We start from the raw sequence: 27,439 nt of genomic DNA, 5'->3' as shown, positions 1-27,439 counted from the left end.
AATACCAAAAACCCATGGAAGGGCAAGGAGGTCCTCCCTGATCCAGCCGTCCTGCTGACCCTTTGAACGTACAGCTGGTGAGGAAAGATTCCCCTAGCAGGTGTGGCCTGGTTGATTCAGAGCTCTTTTTTTAAAATGAAATATAATTGACACACCATATTATATTAGTTTCAGGTGCACATCATATTGATTCAACAATTCTACACATTACTCGATGCTTACCACGATAATTGTGGTCACTGTTTGTCACCATACAACAGTGTTTTGTTTTGTTTTTTAAGATTTTATTTATGGGGCGCCTGGGTGGCTCAGTTGGTTGAGCGACTGCCTTCGGCTCAGGTCATGATCCCAGAGTTCATGGGCTCCCTGCTCAGCGGGGAGCCTGCTTCTCCCTCTTCCACTCCCCCCTGCTTGTTCTCTCTCTCTCTCTGTGTCAAATAAATAAATAAATAAATAAATCTAGAAAAAAGAGATTTTATTTATTTATTTGAGAGAGAGCGAGAATGCAAGGGGAGAGGGAGAAGCAGGCTCCCTGCTGAGCAGGGAGCCCAATGTGGGGTTGGAGCCCAATGTGGGATTGATCCCAGGACCCTGGGATCATGACTTGAGTGGAGGACAGACGCCCAACCGGCTGAGCTGCCCAGGCGCCCCCATACAACAGTATTACTGATTATATTTCCTACGCTGTATTTTTCATCTCCATGACTTATTTATTTTATAACTGGAAGTTTGTACTTCTTAATTCCCTTTATCTATTTCACTGCTATCTATTTCCAGAACTTTACCATCATTCCAGACAGAAACACTGTACCAATTAAACGACAACTCTCCATTACCCCCTCCCCATTGCCCCTGAAAACCTTTATTTTACCCTCTGTCTCCTTGAGTTTTCCTATTCTGGGTATCTTGTATAAGTGGAAGCATACAATATTTTTCTTTTGAGTTTTGCTTCACTAAGCATAATGTTTTCAACGTTCATCCATGTTGTAGCATGTATCAGAATTTCATTCCTATTATGACTAAAATTCGATTGTATGGAAGTACCACATTTTGTTTATCCCTTCATCTGTTAATGGACCTTGGGTCGTTTCCATGTTTTGGCTGCTATGAGTAATACTACTATGAACTGGTTTAGAAGTTTTTGTACGAGTCCCTGCTTTCATTCCTTTTGAGTTATACCCAGAAGTGGAATGACTGGATCATATGGTAATTCTATGTTTAATTTTTTGAAAAACTGCTTTACTGTTTTCCACTTTGACTGCACCATTTTACAGCCCCACCAGCAATGCGCAAGGGTCCAATTTCTCCACATCCTTGTCAACACTTGTTATTTTCTGTTTTTGTTTGTTTTTTTATAATAGTTATCTAATGGGTGCCTTTTTTTTTTTTTAATGTCTGTGTTTACAGCTATCAACTTCCCTCTTAGCATGCTTTCACTGTATTCTATAAGTCTTGGTATGTGGTGTTTTCATTTTCACTCATCTCAAGGTATTCTCTAATTTCCTTTGTGATTTCTTCTTTGACCCATCAGTTGTTTAAGAGTGTGTTGTTTAATTTCCACATATTTGCGAATTTTCCAGTTTTTTTTTTTTCTGTTACTAGTTTTCAGTTTCATTCCATTGTGATCACAAAAGATACTTTGTATTATTTTAATCTTTTAAAATTTATTAATACTTGTTTTGTGGCCCAACATATGGTCTATCCTGAAGAATGTTCCTTGTGCACTTGAGAAAAATGTGTATTCTGCTGTGATTGGGTGGAGTATTTGTGGGTTAGATCTAGTTGGTTTATGTTGTTCAAGTCCCCTATTTCCTTATTGATTACCTGTCTGATTGTTCTACCCATTATTAAAAGTGTGGATTATTGACATCTCCAACTTTTATTGTAGAACTGTCTATTTCTCTCTTTAATTCTGTCCAATCTTCTTCCATATATTTTTGGGCTTTGTTGTTAGGTACATGTATGTTTATAATTGTTATTTCTTCTTGTTGGATTGTACCTTTTATCAAAATATAAAGTCCTTCTTTATTTTTTTGTAACATTTTTTGACTTAAAGTCTATTTTGTCTGACAATAACATAGCACTTCAGCTCTTTTTGTTACCATTTTTTTACTTATCCTGCTTGGGATTCTTTGTGGTTCTCTAACTTGTGGAACAGTTTCTTTAGTTAGTTTTGGAAAATTATCAGCCGTTATCTTTTCATGTATTGTCTCTATTCCATTATCTCTTTTCATATTAGTTTCTCATTTCTGTTTAAACAAATTAATACTAACCTAGTGTTTTTTTGTTTTTGTTTTTGTTTTTAAAGATTTTATTTATTTGACAGAGAGAGACACAGCGAGAGAGGGAATACAAGCAGGGGGAGGGGAGAGGGAGAAGCAGGCCTCCCGTGGAGCAGGGAGCCTGATGTGGGGCTCGATCCCAGGACCCTGAGATCATGACCTAGCCGAAGGCAGATGCCCAACGACTGAGCCACCCAGGTGCCCCTAACTTGGTGTTTTAAAACAACACAGATTTATTATCTTGCAGTTCCAGAGATCAGAAGTCCAAAATGAGTTTACTGGATTATAGTCAATGTTTGTAAATGGGGATATGCCCTTCTTGGCTCGTGGCCCATTTCTCCATCTTCAGATCTCTCTGTATGCCTCTGACACTCCTGCTTCACTTAAGGACCCTTGTGATTACATGGGGGCACACCTGGATAATCTCCCTGTCTCAAGATCCTTTTATTTTTTTTTTAAGATTTATTTATTTATTTGAGAGAGAGAAAGTGCACAAGTAGAGGGAAGCGGCAGAGGGAGAAGTAGGCTCCCCACTGAGCAAGGAGCCCAATGTGGGGCTTGATCCCAGGACCCTGGGATCATGACCTGAACCGAAGGTGGACGCTCAATTGATTGAGCCACCCAGGAGCCCCCTGTCTCAAGATCCTTAATCACATTTGCAAAATTGCTATTGTCGTATAACGTGAAATATTCACAGGTTTGAGAAATTAGGACATAGACTTCTTGGGGAAAATGCATAATTCCACCTAATACTTTCTTTTTGGAATTCCTTATTATATGTATGCTAGACCTTCTCACAGTATCTTTTATATCTTTTATCATCTCTTCTATATTTTTCCATCTTTTTAATTCTCAGTGTTTTCTCTGACCTGTCTTTTCATTTTACTAATTCTTCAACTGTGCCTAAACTGCAGTTAAACTCGTCCATCCAATTCTTAATTTTGGCCATTTTTAATTTTAGAATTTATGTTTGGTGCTTATTAAATTCTGCCATGTCACCTTTTATTCTGTAGTTCTCTACTGATAAATTTTTTTCTTTTTTAAAATAAACTCTACCCCCACCACGGGGCTCAAACTCACAACCCCGAGATCAAGAGTCACATGCCGTACCGACTGAGCCAGCCAGGCGCCCGTCTACTGATACTTTCAGTCTTGATTTTTATTTCGTTAGCATGCCGTATTATGTTGTGTCTGACTGTTCCCATATCCGAAGTCCTCGTGCATATGTTCTGGTTTGCACGTGTAGTGCTTTTTTCCTTGTCTATTTACTTAAAAGAAAAAAAACAACTAAAACATTTACTTTATGTAAATGGAATCATACCTAATATGCCTTTTTTGTGTCTGGCTTCTCTTCCTCAATGTTATGTGTATGTGATTCATCCATAATATTGTTCTTAGTTGTAGACTCATTCATTCTTGTTGCTGTATAGTATTCCACTGTGCCTGGCTACCTTTGAATTTATCTTGTCCTAATATACGGAAAGTTATTTATAGAAAAAAACTGAGGCCTGGGATGATGGTATTATCTTCCAGAAAGGACTCTGTTTCTCCCTGGTCTCTGGTGGGAGAGTCTACTAGTAGGAGACTAATTAGAGTTGAAGGCTTGAGGTTTTGTTGGACCACTCACATAGAGGATATGAAGCTGGACTGTATTTTGCTTTTCCCACGACTAGCATTTGCTTCTAGTTTACCCTTACTCTGAAAGCTCAGCCCTTTGGAGTCCCAGCTTAAAGTGGGGGTGTTATTAGAATCCCCATCTCTGAGGGACCCTGAACTTTGGCTCCTGCTCCCTCCCAGTCAGAGCCCTGAATGCTGACAAAAGAGCAGCTCAGGGGTCGGGAGGACCCTAACAGGGCCAAAAAAAGGGCCAACTGGTGCGAGTGCTTGTTTTTTGTTTTTTTTTTTAAAGATTTTATTTATTCATTTGACAGAGTGACAGCGAGAGAGGGAGCACAAGCAGGGGGAGTGGGAGAGGGAGAAGCAGGCTTCCTGCCAAACAGGGAGCCCGACGTGGGGCTCGGTCCCAGGAGCCTGGGATCATGACCTGAGCCGACGGCAGACGTTTAACGACCGAGCCACCCAGGCGCCCCTGGTGCGAGTGCTTGTACCAGTGGGGCCCTGGGGGCTGTGCTGTGCCACCTGTGGTACTGCCCTCCTTCGTGGTCAGGCGTCGGGCCGAGCAGGAGTAAGTCACACACTGTGGTGGGCAGGGTGCCCGCCTGGCCTGTGTGTCTACCCAAGCAAGGGCTCACCAGCCTGCTTCTCTGCTTCTCATTCCAGCCTAATTCAGTGGTTTGAGACAGCACCAAGTCGGACCTGCCCACAGTGCCGAATCCAGGTGAGGGTGATGGGGTGAAAACACCTCAGCTGAAGACATCTTTTCCTTGCCAGGGAGCAGGAATCAAGGAAGATCTCTGAAACTGAACAGTATCTTTGACCTTTTTGGACCCTCTTGGTTTGAGGCTGATTAAGCCTTGTGCTCTTAAGTGGCTCAGGAGGCCTGCTTATGCCCAAGAGTAGCTGGCAGATAGACTTGTTGCCCGGGCCGGTTTTCACCTAGGTAAATTTAGCCTCCTTCCTTGCCTTTCCCCATCCTCAATGCCCAGCACCTAGAGTTGGGGTATCTTTTGAACAGTCACCTCATGGGTCTGCGGTGACATGACTTTAGTAACCACCAAACCAGTGGCACCAGCGTGGGGTGACTGTAGGGTTACAGAGCTCATCTGATTCCAAGGGATGAGCCGTGAAAAGTGAGGGCTGAGAACAGGCCTGGCTGCATGTTCAGCTGCATGTACATCCCTGTCATCCTTGCACATGACCCAGCTATACAGTCATACTCTCTCTTGTCCTTCCATCCAGGTTGGCAGAAGAACCATTATCAATAAGCTCTTCTTTGACCTTGCCCAAGAGGAGGAGAGTGTCTTAGATGCAGAATTCCTAAAGGTACCCAGGATTTATGTCATTCTACTGAACCCCAAGCCGTCTGAGAATTTACTCTCTGCTCCCTCACAGGGTGGGTGTGTAGATTGTGGAGATGGAGTCTGGAGGGAGAGTCATAGAGGTTTCAAGGCAGAGGGGAGGAGAGCAGAGGAAAAGTGATGATAAGACCCAGTCATTGGAGAAATACACTGTTAGGGAAGAGAGGAGCCACGTGACTGAGCCTTCACCCTTGGGATTTCAGAGCAATTCCCTCCAAAGACCAGAGTGTCTCTCCAGACGTTCTTTGACCTTGCAGAGCTTCTACAGCTATCCTTCCCGGCCCACTTTGCTGCTTGGACAGCTAGAGACAAATCAGAAAACTCTTCTAGTCCTCAGCCAGGGAAGATGTGTGGACCCACTATTCACAAACCTGTCTGTGCCTCAAAACTGTGGGGAAGCTTGGTATATATCCAGGTGCCTGAGTCTTTCCCAGGCCAGGAATGGAGGGCAGAACCCCTGGAATCAGGATGTGAGCCAGGGCAGAAACCCACAATGCAGGGGAGAATGGGTGAATTTCCCCCTACACTTCTTCCCTTCAAGCCCAAGATTTAACTTTCTTTGTGCACTAGGGGGCTGGATTGGCCAAAACCTCTTGAGGAAGCAGGATTGGGGTTTGAAATGTACCTGGACTCTGCGGGTTCATTTGCTGGGCATCTGTCAGCCCAGGGTTCATTTGGCCTTGGCCCCAGGGTGCCATGATGTCCTTGGAACCTTACTGCTTCAAGAACGTAGAGCTTTTGTGCTAAAGCCAGCATGTTCATCGTCATGGTAACTGCTCCTGGTTTTAAGCTGCGTCCTCCCTGTGATAAAGACAACAAAGGCAGCTTCGTTTCTTTCTGGCTTTCAAAGCCAGATCTAGGAGACAGAGAGACAACATCTTGAGTGGTTTGGAGCAAGGGCTTGTAGGTACCTTGCTTAGGTGTGGGGGCCAGGGGACTCGGGGGAGCTTTGGGTTGGTGTCTGTTCTCTGGCAGTACGTGCATGCCCTTCTCTACCCACCACTTGCACTCCAGGATGTTCTGCCTACGCTGAGCCGCCCAGCCACCAAAAGCTTTTGCCCCAGAGTCCTGGGTGGGGATTTTCACAGCAGGGAGCTTATCCTACTGGGGCTGGGCTTTAGTATTGGTCACATGTGAAATTCTGAGTCTTGTATTGACCTGGAAAGGGTGATCTGGAGGAAGATTTGCCTGGATTCCATCCTGCTACCACCATGAACCCTTCCTTGGCCAAGCCTTTCAGTTCTGCAGTGCCTGGTTTTCCTGCTTATGGAAAACTTCTCTTGCCCATGGGGGTGTTGAGTGCTCCGGACTCCTGAGTGGGAGCCTCTCAGTGGTTCTGTGGCCGTGGCTCTGTAACTTACGTACGGGCTTTGAGAGGTTCATTTGACCCTCACGGTAGTGTGGTTAGAGCCCAGCACGTGTGAGGTTTCATCTGGAGACATAATGTTGTCCCAGCTTACCTACCTCATCAGGGTTTGAAGATTCATGGCACACACAGTGAGTTCAGAGCTTGGAGAGAAGTAGCCTAAGCAAGCAGGACCTGGGGTGCAGTGAAGGAGTGGTGACCCAAGGTCCTTAGCCATCCGCACTCTGTGTCCCCAGTGAGTACAGCTGAAGCCCAGAGAGTGTAAGGGCCAGCACAGGGCCAAGGAGGTGATGGAGGCCTTGGCTGTGAGACTGATCACACAGGTCCAGCTTTGCTTCTCTTGCCCCTGTTCTGCCTCCTTCCCTGTCCCAGTGTCTTGTACTTGAGATTATTTTCCTCCATCTTACCTACTTCTTAAAAAAAGCATAGAGATAAAGCAAGACATATCTCTTCACTGTTGGCTTAGCTTGGCCGTGACATATAGCAGGGTCTGTGCCTCCTTGGACCTACAGGCCTCACTTTCACCTCCTGGATCTCTCTGCAAGCTTTTTGGGATGCTGTATGGAAGCCAGGTATGATGCTTTTCTGCTTCTTATTGTGGATATTGCCTTGTAGAATGAACTGGATAATACGAGAGCCCAGCTTTCCCAGAAAGGTGAGTTAGTAAGAGACAGGGGGCCCTGGGAAGCTCCTGACCTAGGTGCTTGGGGGATAGGCGCTGGGAGGAATGCCTCTAGCCTTCTGGTGAAGCTAGGGGCTCTCCCTGCTTTCTATATCCAAGAGTTTTGCCGGCTCTTGTGATTGGCAGGAAAGGAGAGGAAAGGGAGGTGCCTCAAGCCATCCACCTAGGCCAGATGAGCTTCTTCTTGTCTGAGGCTACTTGCCCAGGACCGAGGCTGGGAGGGGGCTGCCTAATGGGACAGACTATTTCTAGGAGAGTGTTTGGCTGCTGAGTTTGGCAGGAAACCTGCTTGGGTTCTAAGATGATGAATTAACTAGACCCATGGGAGTGGACAGCGGTGAAATCTTTACTCAGGTAGTTCTAAGCAACAGAAAGAGGGTCTCATCCCCTGAATGAAGAGACTCTGGCTTAGCTTCTCTGGTTTGGTGCATGCCAGAGAGAGAAGTGGGTCACCCAACTTGCTGACCGGGGACTTGTTCCTTACCTGGCTCAGGGGTGCAGTGCTGGAGCCCAAGGGCTCAGGTTCTTATGCTGATGGGTGAACGGGCCTTCCCCCTTCCCACCCCTGCTGCAGAGAAGGAGAAAAGGGACAGCCAGGTCATCATTGACACCCTGCGGGACACGCTGGAAGAGCGCAACGCCACTGTGGAATCTCTGCAGAAGGCCTTAGACAAGGCTGAAATGCTGTGCTCCACCCTCAAGGTGGGTCCCCGGGTCCTGTGGGCACAAGTCCGTTGGCCTTATCTTCTGGCTCTGCCTTGGTCATGACCTTCGTTTGTGCAGTTATAAAGTGAAGGCAAATCCCTTCTTCCCCAGGCCTCCAGTGTTGTACCCATCCAGTCCGTAAGCGAGGGGTCATATTGGCTGTGCTTATGGATTTTGTACCAAGTAGTCTGAAGAGGTCAGGCCTTCCTGGCGCTTCTCGGAGGGGCAGCTCAGCCAAGACCTCAGTGAGGCTGGACCTTGTTTCCAAAAGTGGTTTGTACTCCACCAATGAAGCCAGACGGAAGAACCTTCCATTAGCACTCTAGTCCTTGGCTGGGCTGCTCTCTGGAGCCAGATCAAACAGCATCCCAAGGAGGAGCAGGGGGCCTTTGAAGTCAGCTGTGCTGAGCTGACCGGGCAGATCAAAGCCTGCAGAGCAAGCCGCTCTAGACCCAGATGAATTTTGTATCAGCCTGGGTTGGTGAGCCTCTTGCTCTCTAAGGGGCATGAGGCGATTGATCTGAGCCCGCAATTGATATTCTGGCCTCGTAAGAAGGAGCAGTCCTTGCTGGATGCCATTTGAAAGGGAAAGGGAGCCATCTTTGTGAACAGACAGAGCCCCAGGGTGTTCGTTGTCTCTGTTCCTGCTTGGTGGCTGGGCTGGATCACGTGGCCTGGCCAGTGGGAGGGAAGGAGTGAATCAGGACCTGGCTGCAGAGCGGGCATCTTTGATAGCATTCCCAGGTCAGAGATGGAGTGCTTTTGTGCTGAGGGCAGCCTGGCTAGCTGCCTCTGGTTCAGCTCTCCTAGCCTGACTGATAACTGTCCTTGGGTCTAGATGGTGGATAATGAGACCTGGATTTGTGTTTCTTCAGCTTCCTACATGACATGCACCGTGAGCCCTTAGGCCACAGGACCTTGGCAGCCCACAGTGGGCCTCTAGCTAGTGGCAGTGGGTTGTGCCTGGGGTGAGACATATCTCAGGAGGAAGCAAGCGGGGAGGTGAGGAAGCAGTTGGCATAGGGCCTCATAGCAGAAAAAGCACAAGCCCGAGTGGGGCCCAGGAGCCTTCCTCCCTAGAGGCTGGGCACACACGGTTATCAGCACTTGGAAAAGCAGACAGTTCTAGAGTAGAGGTCTCAGGATGACTTTAGCCATGGGCCCTAGGATCGTCCAAGCAACAGGTAGGCACGGGTGTGTTTGCTCTTCAGAAGCAGATGAAGTACTTGGAGCAGCAGCAGGACGAGAGCAAACAAGCCCAGGAGGAGGCACGCCGACTCAGGAGCAAGATGAAAACCATGGAGCGGTGAGCCCGGAGTTGGGAACTCCCTCTGCCCTTGCTCCTACGGCCCCCAGAGGGCCCAGTTCTTAGGACTGCAGTAGGGGTTGGCACCTCTGTGGCGCAAACCTCCGTAGGCCATGTGGGGTTCAGGCCAACTGGGTGTGGGCCCAGGTGTCCTCGCTCGGCCTCGGTGGGCTCCTCCACTTTCCATGGGGCCCCTTGCCTCAGTCCTCCCTCTTCCTGTTGCCCGTGGCCCGGTGACCTGGCAGGTCTTGTGCTCCAGAGACCTTTCTCCAAGGATCCATGACATTGAGGACCTGTCAGCACCCATCCTTCCCCAGCAGCGTCCCTGCAGCTGTGTTCAGCTCTGCTGTGGGGCCTTCCTTTGGGTAGACCCGCCTGCTGAAGCATGCTGGCAGGCCAGGCTGTCACCATAGCAACAGCAGCAAGGGAAAGCCGAGCTGCACTGGGTACCTACCCATCAGCCTCCAGGTTGTAAATGCCGTGGGCTGGGTGTTTTTCAGGATCGAGCTCCTGCTCCAGAGCCAGCGGCCCGAGGTGGAGGAGATGATCCGAGACATGGGTGTGGGGCAGTCCGCCGTGGAGCAGCTGACCGTGTACTGCGTGTCCCTCAAGAAGTGCGTACTCCGGCCCCTGTGGCCCAGTCCGGGAGCTAAGCCCCAGCCCCTCTCTGCTGCCCGTCTCTTGTAAAGCAGAGCAGGCAGACCTAAGGGGCGGGCTCCGGAGCTATGCTGCCTCAGTTTGAACCCTGACCCCACCTCTCACCGTGTGGCCATGAGCCAGTTTCTTGGCCTCTGACCCACAGCTTCCTGAATGGAGATAGTAATAACTTGCCTCATTGGGTTATTGAGAGAATGAGTGTGAATATAAATGTTATTTCTAAGAAGGTTGGCACCACTCTCTGGGCTATAAGCCCCATCGTGATAAATGGAGCCTGTTTCCTATCAGCACTCACCGACTCTGCCTGACTTGCATCAGAAACTTTGCTACTGTGGATGTGAGGTTGGGGAAAGGGGGCTACTTGGCTGACAGGCACGGAGGATCCCAGATGTCTCCTATGAGGGCCAGATGGTATAGGGGGCCTCTTCGTGAGGGCAGGGCTTCCTGCAAACCCTCTCCAATCACCAGTGCCTACAGGACAGGCAGGGAACAGAGACTCCCCTGCTCTCCTTGCAGGACCCTCCGCAGCACCACGCTGCTGGGCTCAGGTGTCAGAGTAGGAACGAGAACTGGCTGAGGGGATAGCCTGGGCTTTGCGTTTGTTCGGTGCTGTGGTGCAGTCTGACCAGCAGGGTGCCCCATTCTGACATCTCTTTTCCTGGCCCCCTCATAGAGAGTATGAGAATCTAAAAGAGGCACGGAAGGCCTCAGGGGAGCTGGCGGACAGACTGAAGAAGGACTTGTTTTCTTCCAAAAGCAAGGTAACGGTGGGGAGTGGAAGGTGAGGGGAGCGGGGGCTATCCTTTTGTCGTGCTCGGTCCTGTCTCCTGAGCAAAGCCGTGGGGCCTGTTGGTGCAGCAGACTCCACGGGGCCTCTGGGTGATTCACAGAGACTGGTTACTGGGCCTTGGCTCTGGCTCTGTGGCTTGTCCCCTTCGGGTGGCAGGTCATGCAGGCAGCCCCCCCAGTACGTGCACACTTACGCTCCCTTCTCTCCTTCCTGGCTCCGGGCAGATCCCGAATGTGACAGTGTTAGAGGCCCGCTTTTGTCCCAGGCCCAGAGTAAGAGGAATGTACCTGGAACCCCATTCAGTCAGCATAGCTGCTTTATCTCTGGGCCCGGTGCATCCATGGGCTGTCGGGTTTAGAACGCAGCCCTAGTTCCTGGGCAGCTCCAGATGGGCATGGACAGGCCCCACAAAGCCACAGTCTCCCCATGTGTCCTCAGACTCTTCTGGACCCTGGGCTTCTGTGAGCATGCACTGGGTAGCAGCGGGTGGGGGCAGAGCACATGGCCACCTGCTGGCCTGTCCTTTACTCCCTATACTTTCTTGTAGTTGCAGACAGTCTACTCTGAACTAGACCAGACCAAGTTGGAGCTGAAGTCGGCGCAGAAGGATTTACAGAGTGCTGACAAGGAGATTGTGGTAAGGAACATCCCTGGCCAGACGGGAACGAGGGGTCGTTTGTGTGTCCTCCGAGAACCTAGAAACCTGTGCCCCAGTCTGTGGCGGTGGTTCTGGGTTCCCTGTATCCTCCTGGGTCAGAGTGGGTCAGGATGTGTACCTTGGCCCTGATTTGGAACCTGGGCCTCCTCAGTAGGGGACAGACAGCACCATGGGTCTTCCCCTACGGCCTGTCCTGTACCTATATCCCCAGGGATATAGCCTCACCAGAGGAGAGGCTTCACCAGAGAGGGGTTCTGAGGCCAGGTGATCCCGGGGGTTCAGGATGTTGGGGGTTCAGGCCTTGCTCTGTTCCCAGTGGGCTTGCCTGTCGTGCATGTTGTTCATGTCCTTGACAGTCTCTCTGGACTTGCTGCTTCAGCCTTCCTTTCACACTCTTCTCTTTCCTTCCCCAAGAGCCTGAAAAAAAAGCTAACGATGCTGCAGGAAACCCTGAACCTGCCACCCGTGGACAGTGAGACTGTCAACCGCCTGGTTTTAGAGAGGTTGGTTGACTTGCTGGGGTGGTGCAGGGGTCATAAGCTGGAAGAAGTCCCTGGTAAGGGTCTTCACTACTCCTGGCTTTGGTCGGGTGGGTGGTCCATGTGGGCCTGAAGGCTGTGGGCCTCCTGCCCTGGGACACAGCCAAGATTTAGTTGGAAAGCAGCTTTGAGGCAAGTTCTGGGCTGACAATGAAAGGCTAAGGTAGGCCAGAGAGGACCTAGGGATGGGTAGGGAAGGGGCAGGAGTGTTGACTGTCCTCACGCATCCTATTTATGAAATGCTTACCAAATGCATTTGTCTGCCCCAGATTCTGAAACAAACATGAAACCAGTCACCAAAATAAATTCGCTGGTCTCAGGAATGTGTGCATTAAAGCTGCCGGCAGAGGGAGCCAAGAGGCAGAGGGATGGGTGTCCCTGCCGGGACTGGCTGCCCATTCCTCCTGAGTGTTTCACAGAAGCCGAGCTAAGAGCATCTCTGGGCTGTCCTAGCTGCCCAGCTGATGGCCCAGACGGAAAGCACATAACCCAGTGGCCCAGCCTTTTATTTGAGCCACTTTTCAATGTCCTTTGGAAAATCATTATGCTCCTTCTTCCTCACATCCAATCAGTTGCCAGAGTCTGCCCATCTAACCTCTGGGGTGCCTCCTAATCCTATCTAACCCTGGCCGCCACCTCCAGGTGAGGCTAGTGACCCATCCTCCGCTCCTCCTGTCTGCCCAGCTTATCAGCCCCCGGCTTCATGTCATTCCTCCCCCCACCAAACACTCCCAGACCTCTTGGCACTGTGCCTAAGGCACTCGTGGAGCGAGCCCATAAGCACACACCCGGCTATGCGTAGCCCGGGAGCCGCGTCTTGATCTGTGTTCCTCACCACCAGCTTCCTTACACATACATTCTCTTCCCCACACCATACGACCTGGTCAGCATCTGCACCGGGGAGCGAGTGCCAACAAGCCAGTGTCCTCTCCTTCTCATTTTACCTTTAGTTCCTCATCCGTACTCTTTCCTTTTTACCTCAGACCCTCCAGTGTCTCTTCACGGAACTAGAGCTGCCTGCCCCCCGCCAGTTTGGGTTGGACTGAGAAATGGCTGTGGGAGTCTGATGGGCACATGACTCTCTGTGAGGTCCAGCGTGTTGCTGATTTGGACAAACTAGACGCCATGTCTGGTCCTTCCTCCCCATTCCACCCTCAGAGCCCACTGGCCACGCTGGCTTGGAAGCCCCAGGTAGCACAAGGGCGCTGTCAGGAGCTTGACTCATAGGGAGCCGATAGTCTCGAAGACCATCTCATGTGGTCAAACATTTAGAACTCAAACTGCCTCAAGGCAGGAAGGAAAAATCCTTTTCCTAGCCTATCAAGGCTGCTATCGACAAGCTCCACAGTGCTCCCTCCGCTTCCCACTCCGTGGGCCTCAGGGTATTTCTACACACATGTGCTCTGTGTCTGGCATCCACAGTGAGGGAGGCCTCTAGGCTCCCAGGGACTTTGCATACCTGCCTTTGCTTACTTTCTTTACCACTCCACGCCGGAGCGAGGCCTAGACTTCTTTTTTTTTTTTTTTAAAAGATTTTATTTATTTATTTGACAGAAAGAGAGACAGCGAGAGAGGGAACACAAGCAGGGGGAGTAGGAGAGGGAGAAGCAGGCCTCCCACAGAGCAGGGAGCCCGATGCGGGGCTCGATCCCAGGACCCCGGGATCATGACCTGAGCCGAAGGCAGACGCTTAACGACTGAGCCCCCCAGGCGCCCCGAGGCCTAGACTTCTATAACCGGTTCTTACTGAGGGCGTGCTGCATGTCAGGCCCTCTCAGTCCTCTTGGAGCTTGTGTTCCAGTGGGGTAGACAGACTGCAGGGTTAGATGGTGAAGCCCCAAGATGGCGAAGCCCCAGTCGCCCCCGACCACACACCACGACAGGCCACATCCCATGACAAGAAAAGAGGCGCTTGTGCCATTTGCATTTAGAGGCTTCAGTGAGGGGTGAGCCTGGCTGTCAGGGCTGGGGCACGCGGGAGCCACCAGGGTGTGCAGCTTGGGCTGGGGGTGTGCGTGTGTGGCGTGGCTGTGGAGAGCGGGGTGTGATGAGGCTTGTTGACCCTCTGGGGTGGGAGACAGTGGCAGAGGACTTGCTGGGGTCGGTCGATAGTGGCAGAATTAACAGAGACTAGAGAAATGTTGCCATGAGTGCTTCTGGCTGCCGCTTTCTGCTGTGGCTCCCAGAGCGGGAAGCAAAGCAACCTGCATGGCATTGGTTTGAGGTAGGCTTGTGCAACCTTTGTTTTCACTTGCAGGCAAGAAGGGGTGGAGCTTCCAGGGACCTGGCCAGGGAAAGGAAGAGATAGTCCAAGCTTCCCACATTGCTTACCCACCCGAATCAGTGCACGTAGTCCCCTTTCCTCCGATCAGCATGCCCCAATGGGCCCCGGCCAGAGGCTCATACCCTCACAGTGCATCCCTCTGTCCTAGAGCAGTGGGAGTAGGGCTTTGGGCAGCCCCGATGACAAGGTCCCTAAGGGAAGGAAATAGAGGATGTTCTTGGGGCTGCCCTGCCACTCCCCAGAGTTCTCTGACCACAGGAGCTAGGGAGACCCACCAGGACTGGGTGGGCTAGAAAAATCCTAGTGGCTGCAGTTTTCTAACAGAATACCACCGCCCCCTCCCATTATAAAAGTAACAACACATTCATTGTTGAGAATTTGGAAAATACGGACTTAGCGCAGAGGTCGCTGTTGACATGTGGTTTATTTTCTTCTAGTCTTTTCTCTGTATGTGGGGAAAGGGGTGGGGGGATGTGTGTGCACCAAAATTGTACTTTCCATAGAGTTGTTTTCCCAAATTACAGTGGTAAAACATACCTAACAAAATTTAGCAACATTTTCAAGTGCACAATTCAGTGGCATTACATACATAATGTGGTCTCCTCTCCACCAGCCACCTCCAGAACCCTTTTCACCTTGAAAAACTGAAACTCTACTCATTAAACAATAACTTCTGTTTTCCAGCCCCTGGCACCCACCATTCTACTTTCTGTCTCTGTGATTTTGATTACTCTAAATCCCTCATATAAATGGAATCATTCAGTATTTGTCTTTTTGTGACTGGCTTACTTCCCTCAATGTAATGTCCTCAGGGTACATCCGTGTTGTACAGGTGTTAGTATTTCCTTCCCTTTTTAAAGCTGAATTATATTCCATTGTATGTACATACCACATTTTGCTTATCCATTTGCTGGTGGATGGACATGTGGGTTGCTTCCGCCTTTTAACTGTTGTGAGTGTGCGGCTATGAACATGGCTGTGCAAATATCTCTTCGAAATCCTGCTTTCAGCTCTGGATGTATACCCAGAAGTGGAACGGCTGGATCATATGGTAATTCTGTTTTTAATTTTTTGAGGAACTGCTGTACTGTTTTGCATGGCAGATGTACCATGTTACATCCCCACCAACAGGACATAAGGATTCCAATTTTTTTTTTCAAGATTTTGTTTTTAAGTAATCTCCGTACCCAACATGGGGCTCGAACTCATGACCCTGAGATCAAGTCGCCTGCTCCACACATTGGGCCAGCAGGGCGCCCCAGGGTCCCAATTTTACAACATCCTCACCAACACTTGTTATTTTCTGTTTGTTTGGGGTTTTTGTTGTTGTTGTTCATAGCAGCCATCCTCGTGGGTGTGAAGTAGTATCTCATGGTAGTCTTGATTTGCATCACCCTAGTGACGAGTGACGTTGAGCATCTTCTCATGGGCTTACTGGCCATCTGTAGATCGTTTCTGGAGAAGTCTATTCAAGCCCTGTGCGCAGTTTTGAACTGGGTTGTTTGTTTTCCATTATAGAGCTTCGGTTCTATCTGTATTCTGGATATTAGTTCTTTATGTGAGAGATGATTTGCAAATAGTTTCTTCCATTCTGTGGATTGCTTTTTTACTCTGTTGACAGTGTCTTTTTTTTTTTTTTTCAGATTTTATTTATTTGACAGAGAGGGACACAGCGAGAGAGGGAACACAGCAGGGGGAGTGGGAGAGGGAGAAGCAGGCTTCCCGCCGAGCAGGGAGCCCGATGCAGAGCTTGATCCCAGGACCCTGGGATCATGATCTGAGCCAAAGGCAGACGCCTAACGACTGAGCCACCCAGGCGCCCCGACAGTGTCTTTTTAAGATTTTATTTATTTATTTGTGAGAGGGAGAGCATGGGGGCAGGGGGGAGAGGGACAAGCAGACTCTGCGCCAAGCCCAGAGCCCAATGTAGGGCTCGATCCCACAATCCCAAGATCATGACCCAAGCCAAAACCAAGAGTCAGATGCTCAACTGACTGAGCCACCTGGGTGCCCTGATTGTGTGTTTTGATGCACACAATTTTAAATTTTTTTGAAGTCCAACTTGTCTTTTTCTTTTATTGCCTAGTATACAGAGTTTTGTATTACTTTTTAAATGTAGTGTATGAGCATTTCCCCATGTTATTAAGTTTACTCTCCAGAAACACTACTTTAATGTCTGCATCATATTCAGGTTGTGAAAGTGCCAGCCCCCTGGGGAGTCATTTGACCATTTCCAATATTGTGCCATTTGCCATCTATATCAATCTGTGGTCACATCTCTGGCCCCTTGCTCTGCATTCTGAGAAATGAAGCTGTTTGGTCAAAAGGCAACCTTTTGTTTGTACACTTGGGTTTTGTGTGTGTTTTGCTTGCTTCCTTCCATGTCTTGAAGACTTTCACTGGTCCCATGACTGAAGCACTAAGCCAAGTGGTTTTTTTCTGTAGAGATTCAGGCTTCCTTGCAGGATGGCCCTGAGCCAGGTGTGGGCTCCAGACCCCTGGAACCAAGCCATCTCTGATGCTTCAGGGACTGTTGTCCTTCTGGACTGCCATGGTGGTCCAGAGTAACCGGGCCAACTCTGCCTATAGCCCAGCCCCCATGGAGATGCTGAGCCTGAAGCTTCGCCGACCAGCCTTTGGTGATGACATTGACCTCAACGCCACCTTTGATGTTGACACGCCTCCATCCCAGCCCTCCAGCATCCATCATGGCCGTGCCAAGAAGCTCTGCCAAGAGATAGCACAGTAAGTGGGAGTCCCTGGCCCTGTCCACAGCCTCGAGGGAGGATGACCAAGAGGTCTCTGCAGGCCCTGCCCTCATCACTCCGAGTGGCTGATAGGGCAGTGAGGGTCACCTGGGGTTGACCATGACTTTGATTCTGACCTCTTCTTCCCTCTCCTGAGTACTCTGTGCAAAGCTCTTCTCTTGTTTGTTTTAGTCATCACTGCCACCCTTTAGGCAAAGGGGTTGTGATGTGAGTTGGAGAGAACACAGGGGTCCCAGTAGGGGCAGGTCTGGGTTGATGATGTTGGAAGGTGTGTGTTCTCCCCATACCTTGAATGCCTGCCCACCAGAGTCCTGAGCCAGGGACTCTGAACTTCCTCTTCCATTGTGTGCCTCTTTGGCTCATGCTTAGAACCATCTCAAATCATGGAGCCTAGGGCCCCACCACCTAAGGGGGTATTCCGCAGGGGCAGGTGTAAGAAGCTGTGGGGAGCTGCAGTGGGATGGGTGGGACCTGCACTAGGGGCGCAGTGGACTGGGAATGGCAAGTTGTCTGCTTGGCCAGGCAGGCCAAGTATGGTTCATCAGGGAGACGAGAACTACTCCCGTAGGTACGTGTAGGTATACGCTGCTCAGGTAAGGGGGTCAAGGGTAGAGTGGGTTTCCTCCTAATCGGAGACTTTGGACATGAGAGAAAGAAATTGAGGTGTTAAGCAGTGAAGGTGGGGAGGCCTGGGGAGAGGGCAAAAGGGAGAGCCAGCTGGACTCTCCACCTCTCCCCACCGTTGGGGCTGGAGGCACCTGGGCCGTACAGGGCTGGGCCTGGTAGCCGTGGAAAGCAACCCTTGGGTGTGCGGGCTGCTGTCAGGGGACCTACGAGTGCCTGCTGCACGCCCTGGCTTCTTCATGTCGTCTCTTTAGCTGTAAAGGGTGAGACATTTTTATCATCTTCAGGGCCTGCAGGGAGGCTGAGGGAACCCAGGATGCTTCCACCTTGGATCAGCCTCCCCAGGGCCAAACTCGCAGCAAGTGGACAATCTTCCCATGGTCATCATGTAGCCTCACCACGGTCTATGGGGGCAGGAGTGGTGGGGTCCAGAGCTGACAGGCCCAATCTTGCCTTTGTCCTCATGGCTTTGAGAAGCCACAGGGTCAGCCTTAGGTTACCATCCTTCTACCCACCTGGGAAAATACCAGGAAAGGGTATTCAGCTGCTAGTGTCCCCAGGAATTGGATGGAAACACTGTGTCTAGTTCTGGAGCTGGGAGTGGATGGCCAGGGCTTGGGGCCATGATCAGTTCTGCCCCCAGACCCTGCCTGCACAGATTATCTAGGAAGATGACCTAGTCCTGTGTGAGGGGAGCACTTTATGAGCTCTCTACCGAGGGTCTTAGGGTGGTGGTGCCCCTCTCTGGGCAGATGCAGCTAAGTGTGAGCTCATGAGGTGCCTTCTGCCTGTATCAGGACATGACTGGCTTTCCTCCTGTGGCTGGTGGATCTCCATCCCCACATAGAGCCCAGGACACGGTGGGGTGCCTCAGGCCTTGGGGAGCATTCACATTGGCTTGGCTCCAAGTGGAAGCCACAAGATTGGAAAATGGTCCAACTTCCCCCTCCCCACTCTGGCAGCTGTGACTGTCCAGCTCTTCACAGACCTGCACTTGGGGTGCGGCTGACCGAGGGGCCTTGCCCAGCACACAGCCATTACAGCAGCCGTGCCTCATGGTGGCTCCCTGAGGGCCGTGTGCTGAGCCTGGCTTGCCCGGCCCTGTGTCTTGCTCACCTGCCTCTTGCCTTCATGTCTCGCTCTCGCAGCTCTCCCATTCAGGACATCCCCAAGAAGATGCCCAAAGGCCCCAAGCAGGTAAGGCTTCCCAGAAGTCAGGCAGTCACCATCCAACCCTTGCCAGCACCGAGTGTGAAGCTGGGCTTCCGAGCGGGCAGGGTCTTGCCGGAGCCCTCTCACTCCGGGCCCAGGACTGAAACGCTTCGGAGCTACCTGGGAACTCTACTCGTTAACCTTCCTGCCTCCGGGTGAGGCGTCAGAGATCCTGGTCCTGTTCCACCACCACGACCCGCCCCCTCCTTTGCTGCCATCAGGCTCATCAAGTCTGGCTTTGGGGTCTCCCCTCCAGGAGTCCCAGCTCTCACTGGGCGGCCAGCACTGTGTGGGAGAGCCAGATGAGGAGCTAGCTAGTGCCTTTCCTGTCTTCATCCGGAATGCCGTCCTAGGCCAGAAACAGCCCAAGAGGGCCAAGGCAGAGCCCTGTCGCAGCAGAGATACCGTGAGTATGGCTTCCCACGAGTGGCAAGTGCCAGCCCTCTTGGGGGGCCAGCCCCCTAGCCTGTTAACCTGGCCCACTCACTTCTTCCTTCTACTTTAGGTAAGGACAGGCTTCGATGGGCTTGGAGGTCGGACAAAATTCATCCAACCTGTATCCTTGTTCTGTGACATTGGGCTGAGCTGAGCTAGCCACACTGTCCCTCACCCGTAACCCCAGCCCCAGCCTGGCAGTGGCTACAGCCTCAGCTGTGTGGAGCTGGACCTCCCTCAGGACAGCAGAGCTGCCCACCCCCCAAGCCTAAGCCTTTGCTGCCCAGTCTCCTCTTTAGGCCTCTTCCTTGACGGCTTCTTCAGACTGACACGACGATGATCCGCCCACTGCCTGTGAAACCCAAGCCCAAGACTAAGCAGAGAGTGGGGGTGAAGAAAGCGTTCCCTCCTTCCCAGGCCAAGCTGGACACCTTCCTGTGGTAGTGAGAACAGTGAGCCGGATCAATGGCCAGATACATGCCTCCAATTCATAGGCCAGGACTGGCTCAGCAAGGGGTTTGGGGGGCAAGACCCCACTTCGAGGACCAGCGCCAAGGGCAAGGGTAGACAAAAAGATGGGGGTGAGGGTGAGTCCCAGAAACTGTGCTTTACCTGCACTTACCCTTCCCCCCCCACACACACACACTGGGTCTACCATACTGGGCCTATGTGTGGCTGCTGAAGTGAGACCAGCAGGACTTCCTCCTTGTCGGAGGCTCCTGTTTGTGGCCAGATGTGGCTGGGCTGCTTCTGATTCTCCAGACTAAGGTCTTTTATTGACTGTGTGGACCAAAGTGCCTGAGGCTTCTTGGGCAGCTTCAGCCTGCCCAAGCTTCTGCCTGCTTCTGACGTGCTGCTAGGCGTGGCCAGAACCAAGCAGGATGGGGAATGAGGGGATCATGGTGGGGAGAAGATTGGGGGGGGGGGGGAGATTTCTATGTAAAATAAAAAAGAATTTTTTCTTCATGGCTCTGGGAGTATGAATTTGCATCAACACTTTGGCAAACCATTTGGCATAATTTTCTAAAGTAGGGCCTTCGCCTAGACTCAGACTCAGTAGTCCTACCCTTAGGCATGTGCCCCCTCCTAGGGCACAAGGAGACTCCAGCAGGAATGAGACCACTGCCGTTTTGTCCACAGTCCAAGCTGGGCACAGCCCAAATGCCATAGGCTGGAGAGCAGTTGGGTTAACAGGTATAGCCATACAGGGAACTCCCAGCAAGCAAAATAAATAATCAGTGACCTTTGAGTCTTAACTTCAAGAGCACTTTCTCCGAGACTTCCCCTTGTGACCTCTAGCTTGGCTGAGGTCTCCTACACTTCCCTTTCTCACCACTGCAGGGGGGTTCATCTGTCTCTGCGGGGCCCAGCACGGGCCTGGCACCGGGAGTGAAGGTGAGTGCCCTCATGCTTCGGGCCGAGCATGCCCCGCTGCCTCTAGCGCACCTGGAGGAGCATCACGGAGAGAAAGTAATGCTTGGTTATGGGAGCTGGAGCCTCTGCTGCCACCTTGAAGCAAGGTTTGATGAGGGGAAGTGCAGCCTCGACTTAAGGGTGCAGTCGGCGGCGGCCTAATAGCCAGCCGAGTGATCTTAGGTAAACTAGCCTCTCTGTGTCTCGGCTTCTTTAAAGTGGGGACAGTAGCACTAACCTCCCAATTGTGAGAACCTGATGAGTCAGCGTTGCAGGTTAAGAACTTATGACCCCTAAGGAAATAATGCAGCCTCAAAAGACAAATATTGTGTGATTTCACTTAAATGAGGTATCTAGAATGGGTAAATTCAGAGACAGAAGTAGAATAGAATAGAGGTTACCAGGGCCTAGAGTGAGGAGAAAATGAGGAGTCCTTACTTAATGGTTAGAGAGTTTCTGTCTGGGGTGATTTGTTTTCTTGCTATATAAACTACCCCCCCCACCCCCCACCACCCCAGCTTTTAAAGAATTCCAGTACAGTTGGGTGCCTGGGTGGCGCAGTTGGTTAAGCATCCAACTATTGATCTTAACTCAGGTCTTGATCTCAGGGTCATGAGTTCAGGCCCAGCATGGAGCCTACTTAAAAAAAAAAATTTTTTACTGGGTGATGGACACTGGGGAGGGTATGTGTTCTGGTAAGCGTTGTGAATTGTGCAAGACTGTTGAATCTCAGATCTGTACCTCTGAAACAAATAATGCAATATATGTTAAGAAAGAAAAAAAGAAGAAGAAGAATGTAGCAGGAGGGGAAGAATGAAGGGGGGGAAATCGGAGGGGGAGAAGAACCATGAGAGACGATGGACTCTGAAAAACAAACTGAGGGTTCTAGAGGGGAGGGGGTTGGGAGGATGGGTTAGCCTGGTGATGGGTATTGAGGAGGGCACGTTCTGCATGGAGCACTGGGTGTTATGCACAAACAATGAATCATGGAACACTATATCTAAAACTAATGATGTAATGTATGGGGATTAACATAACAATAAAAAAAATTAAAAAAAAAATTTTTTTTTAATTCTAGGATAGTTAACATACAGTGTTATATTAGTTTCAGGTATACGATATAGTGATTCAACACTTCCATACATTACTCAGGGCTCATCACAATAAGGGTACTCTTGATCCCCTTCACCTATTTTACCTACCTTCCCTCTGCCTGGGGTGATTTTAAAGTTTTAGAAATAGATAGTGGTGATGGTTACAAAACAGCTATGCTAGACCTAAATACAAAGAAGTGGAAAGAGCAATTATAATCAACTATTTCAGAACTCTGATACCTGATTAGACAACTAGGAAAGTACTTGATGGAGGAAGAGCCAGGCTTGAACCAGCCACCATCCCTTATTCCTCATGGTTGTGGGGATAGCAGCTCCAGTTGCAAAAGCAGCTGACTGGTGCCAGAGCAGGAAGTGGATCTGAGGTGGTCTCCAGGTAGATGGTCTCAGAATTGAGTTGAATTGCAGGACGTGCAATTGGCATTAGAAAATTGCTTGGTGGTATGGAATAAAATACACACTTAGGAATTAGTGTCAGAATCCTAAAAAACAATAGAGAAGATCAACAAAACCAAGAGCTGCTTCTCTGAAAGGTCAAGAAAATTGGCAAACTTTTAAATAAATTGACTAAGAGAAAAAAGACAAATTATCAAAGTCAAATCAAAATGGGGATGCTGTAACCAATTTTACAGAAATGGAAAGGATTATAACAGGATATTGTGAACAACTGTACACCAACAAACTGGATAGCCTAATTGAAATGGACAAATTTGTAGACACAGAAACTAACAAAACCGACTGGAGAGAGAAAATATAAATAGACCTGCAACTAGTCAGGGGATTGAACCAGTATTCAAAAAACTCCCAAGATGGGGCACTTGGCTGGCTAGTCGATTAAGTGTCTGACTCTTGGTTTTGGCTCAGGTCATGATCTCATGGGTCATGGGATGGAGCCCTGTGTTGGGCTCCACACTCAGTGGGGAGTCTGCTTGAAGATTCTCTCCCTCTGCCCCTCCCCCAATTCGCATGCGCACATACTCTCTCCTTTCTCTCAATCTTTATTTAAAAAAATTTTTTTTAAAAGATTTTATTTATTTATTTGACAGAGAGACAGCAAGAACAGGAACACAAGCAGGGGGAGTGGGAGAGGGAGAAGCAGGCTTCCCGCCGAGCGGGGAGCCCGATGCGGGACTCAATCCCAGGACCCTGGGATCATGACCTGAGCCGAAGGCAGTTGCTTAACCAACTGAGCCACCCAGGCGCCTCTAAATAAATCTTTAAAAAACAAAACAAAAAATCCCAAGAAAGAAAAGCCCAGGACAAGATAACTTCACTGGTGATTCTATCAAACATTTATTTTATTTTATTTTATTTTCTATCAAACACTTTATTTTATTTTATTTATTTATTTTGACAGAGAGAGCGAGAGAGGGAACACAAGCAGGGGGAGTGGAAGAGGGAGAAGCAGGCCTCCCACCTAGCAGGGAGCCCAATGCGGGGCTTGATCCCAGGACCCTGGGATCATGACCCGAGCCTCAGGCAGGCGCTTAATGACTGAGCCACCCAGGCGCTCCTCTATCAAACATTTAAAAAAAGGATTAACACCCAAAAAACAGTATCCACATAGTAAAAAAGCAACCCAAAGAAAGGAGAAAGTATTTTCAAGTCATATATCTGATAAGGGATAATATCCAGAATATGTAGAGAACTTATAAAACTCAACAACAGGGGCGCCTGGGTGGCTCAGTTGATTAGGTGACTGCCTTCGGCTCAGGTCATGATCCTGGAGTCCCTGGATCGAGTCCCGCATCGGGCTCCCTGCTCAGCAGGGAGTCTGCTTCTCCCTCTGACCCTCCCCCTTCTCATGTGCTCTCTCTCATTCTCTCTCTCTCAAATAAATAAATAAAATCTTTAAAAACAAAACAAAACAAAACTCAACAACAAAAACCCAATTTTAAAATGGGCAAAAGACGATGAGATACCACCTCACACCTGTCAGAATGGCTAAAATTAACAACACTGGAAACCACAGATGTTGGTGAGGATGCAGAGAAAGGGGAACCCGCTTGCACTGTAGGTGGGAATGCCAAAAGGTGCAGCCACTCTGGAAAATAGTATGGAGGTTCCTCAAAAAGTTGAAATAGAACTACCCTACAACCGAGCAAGTGCACTACTAGGTATTTACCCAAAGGATACAAAACTACAGATTTGAAGGGGTACATGCACCCTACGTTCATAGCAGCATTATCAACAATAGCCAAACTATGGAAACCCAATGTCCATCAACTGATGAATGGATAAAGAAGATGTAGTATATACGCACAATGGAATATTACTCAGCCATCAAAAAGAATGAAATCTCGCCATTTACAATGACATGGAAGGAGCTACAGTGTATTATGCTAAGGGAAATAAGTCAGAGAAAGATAAATACCATATGATTTCACTCATACATGGAATTTAAGAAACAAAACAGAAGAACATGCCGGGGGGGAGGGGGGATAACAAACCATAAGAGACTTTTTTAAAGATTTTATTTATTTGAGAGAGAGAGCACGAGCAGTGGCAGGGGGAGGAGGGGAGGGCAGAGGAGGGTGAACAGGGAGCCTGACAAGGGGCTCAATTCTAGAACCCTGAGATCATGACCTGAGCAGAAGGCAAATGCTTAACTAACTGAGCCACCCAGGCACCCCACCATGAGACTCTTAGAGAACAAACTGAGGGTTGATGGAGTGAGGGAGGTGGGGGATGGGTTAGAAGGGTGATGGGTATTAAAGAGGGCACTTGTGATGAGCACTGGGTGTTGTATGTAAGTGATGAATCACTGAATTCTCCTGAAACCAATATTGTACTGTATGTTAACTAAAATGAATTTAAATAAAAATTTGAAGAAAAAAATGGGCAAAAGACTGCAACAGACATTTCTCCAAAGAAGATATCTGAGTGGCCAATAAGCACATGAAAAGATGCTCAATATCACTAAACATTAGGGAAGTGCAAATTAAAACTACCATGAGATACCACCTCACACCCATTGGGATGGCTACTATCTAAAAAACAGAAAACAAGTGTTATGGAGAATTTGGACAAATTGGAACCCTTGTGCACTGTTGTTGGGAATGTCAAATAGTACAGCCACTGTGCAAAACAGTATGGCAGCTCTTCAAAAAAACTAAAAATAGAATTACCATATGATCCAGCAATTCCACCTCTGCATACATACCCAAAAGAACTGGAAGCAGGATCTCAAAGAAATATTTGTACATCCATGTTCATAATGCCATTATTCACAATAGCTAAAAAATGGAAGCCACGCAAGTATCCATCCACCAATGAATGAATAAGCAAAATGTGGTACATACATATAACGACTACAATGTGGCTTTAAAAAGGAAGGAAGTTCTGTAATATGTTACAGTATGGATGGACCTTGAAGATATTTACTAAGTGAAATAAGCCAGCCACAAGAAGACAGTCTGGCCCTGATTTCTGTACCTAGTACATATGACACACCCAGTAAATGTTTACTGAATGAAAAAAAATTACATACTACTTCACATTCTTTAGGATGGGTATACATCAAAAAAAAAAAAAAAAAAAAAGGAAAAACCAGTATTGGCTACAATGTGGAGAAATAGAAATTTTGTACACTGCTGGTGGAAAACAGCTGTTGGTCCCTCAAAAAATTAAACATTGCCATACAACGCAGCAATTCGACTCCCAGGTATGTACCCCAAGGAATTGAAAACGAGTACCCAAATACATTTTCAAGAATGATCATAGCAGGGGCGCCTGGGTGGCTCAGTCGTTAGCGGCTGCCTTCGGCTCAGGTCATGATCCCAGGGTCCTGGGATCGAGCCCTGCATTGGGCTCCCTGCTCGGCGGGAAGCCTGCTTCTCCCTCTCCCACTCCCCCTGCTTGTGCTCCCTCTCTCGCTGTCTCTCTCTCTGTCAAATAAATAAATAAAATCTTTAAAAAAAAAGGGGGCACCTGGGTGGCTCAGTTGGTTAAGCAACTGCCTTCAGCTCAGGTCATGATGCTGGAGTCCCAGGATCGAGTCCCGCATCGGGCTCCCTGCTCGGCAGGGAGTCTGCTTCTCCCTCTGACCCTCCTCCCTCTCATGCTCTCTGTCTCTCATTCTCTCTCTCTCAAATAAATAAATAAAAATCTTAAAAAAAAAAAAATCTTTAAAAAAAAAAAAAAAGAATGATCATAGCAGCATTATTCATAATGTCCCAAAGGTGGAAACAAGTCAAATGTCCATCAGCAGGTGACTGGATAAACAAATCGTGATACAGCCATACGATGGAATATTTTTCAGCCATAAAAAGGAATGAAGTACTGATACATGCTATAATTTGGATGAACCTCAAAACCATGCTGAGTGAAAGAGAGCAGATATCAAAGGTCACGTTTTGTATGATTCCTTTCACAGAAATATCCAGACTATGTAAATCCCTGGAGACAGAAAGAATCTAAGTATTTGCCAGGGGATCGGGGTAGGGGATGAAGAGTGATTAATGTGGTGGGGGTGTTCTTCAGTAGGTTATGAAAAAGTTTTGAAACTACAGAGAGGTGGTGGTTGCACAACATTGTGAGTACACTAAATGCCACTGAATTGTACACTTTAAAATGGTTATTTTAATGTTCTATGAATTTTACTTCCATTTAAAAAAAGAACTTATGACCACATCTGGTTTAGGTGTTGTGGAGTTTTGTGGCAAGCTGTGCTCCACCCTCCAGAGAACTGGCCCCCAGTTCCCGAGAAGGCAAAAGGACACATCTATGGGGGATGGGTACACAGGACCTCTACTGTTTCTGCAACATTCTTTGGGTCTGTAATTATTTCAAAATAAAAGGTGAAATGAAAAGTAAGGACATGTGTGATCATGGCTGCCCCATGGCTGCCACTCTCAGGTCTGGCACTCAGAGACTGACCAATCTCTTTGAGTCCCAGGACTTATTCCCTGACTGGCCACCTAGGACTGCCATCTGTCCTGAGCTGGCAGCTGTGGGCAAGGCGGAATCCTTATCCTCAGGAGCGGGCCCAAGGCCAAGCAGGTACTCCCAAAGACGTCAGGCTTCACCTGGATCTGTGCTTTGGGCTCCGGGGATGGGACAACGTAAGCCTCACATTCTCCCACAGCCTCTGGGATGGGACTGGCTCTGCCCTGTGTTATGGACCAGGTGAGTGTTCATGGCACGGGGGTTCCTGCCAAAACTCTGGGCAGGAAGCCCATTCAGGCAGCGACGCTGAGGGGGATGGGGCCCGAGGTTTGGGACATCTAGGGACCTACAGGAGACCATTGCCTCCAGCCCATATGGGTCCCTCCCATGGCTCCCTTCCTCAAGACAGATACCTGCTGGGGCACCTGGGTGGCTCAGTTGGTTGAGCATCCGGCTCTCAGTTTCAGCTCGCGGGGCATGATCTCATGGGTCGTGGGATGGAGCACTATGTCCTTGGGCTCCAGGCTCAGCAGGGAGTCTGCTTGAAGATTCTCTGCCTCTGCCCCTCCCCCCACTCACACGCTCCTGCTCTCTCTCACTCGCTTTCTCTCTCTCCCTTTCAAATAAATAAATAAATCTTAAAAAAAGAAAGAGAAAGATACCTGCTCTCCCAGAGGCCAAATAGCCAAGAGTTCTGCCCCACTTTGCCTGTGTCCTACAGCTGCCAGAACTGTCTGGAGG

General features: G+C 49.2%; 1 protein-coding gene and 1 long non-coding RNA gene across 2 annotated transcripts in view; one reads left to right on the top strand and one right to left on the bottom strand.

The window, feature by feature from the left end:
* The window catches only part of TRAIP (TRAF interacting protein), a 22,348-nt gene extending 2,100 nt beyond the window's left edge, over positions 1-20,248 (top strand). Inside the window, exons 2-15 of the mRNA XM_032411312.1 lie at positions 4,563-4,620; positions 5,142-5,225; positions 7,242-7,281; positions 7,883-8,010; positions 9,225-9,319; positions 9,820-9,933; positions 10,650-10,737; positions 11,314-11,403; positions 11,839-11,927; positions 16,837-16,992; positions 18,788-18,836; positions 19,108-19,257; positions 19,357-19,407; positions 19,611-20,248. Of these exons, the coding sequence (XP_032267203.1) occupies positions 4,563-4,620; positions 5,142-5,225; positions 7,242-7,281; positions 7,883-8,010; positions 9,225-9,319; positions 9,820-9,933; positions 10,650-10,737; positions 11,314-11,403; positions 11,839-11,927; positions 16,837-16,992; positions 18,788-18,836; positions 19,108-19,257; positions 19,357-19,407; positions 19,611-19,730 (1,312 nt within the window). The 3' untranslated portion in view covers positions 19,731-20,248. The remainder of the gene's footprint in view (positions 1-4,562; positions 4,621-5,141; positions 5,226-7,241; positions 7,282-7,882; positions 8,011-9,224; positions 9,320-9,819; positions 9,934-10,649; positions 10,738-11,313; positions 11,404-11,838; positions 11,928-16,836; positions 16,993-18,787; positions 18,837-19,107; positions 19,258-19,356; positions 19,408-19,610) is intronic.
* LOC116636573 lies at positions 16,928-27,439 on the bottom strand. Its single transcript, XR_004300371.1, has 3 exons — positions 27,361-27,439; positions 22,034-22,293; positions 16,928-16,974 (listed from the first exon to the last, which is right to left on the bottom strand). It is a non-coding gene; the product is annotated as an uncharacterized LOC116636573 (long non-coding RNA).

The sequence above is a fragment of the Phoca vitulina genome, unplaced genomic scaffold (assembly GCF_004348235.1).
Source record: "Phoca vitulina isolate PV1807 unplaced genomic scaffold, GSC_HSeal_1.0 scaffold13, whole genome shotgun sequence".
Lineage (NCBI taxonomy): Eukaryota > Metazoa > Chordata > Mammalia > Carnivora > Phocidae > Phoca > Phoca vitulina.
This window is presented reverse-complemented; position numbering and strand designations above follow the sequence as displayed.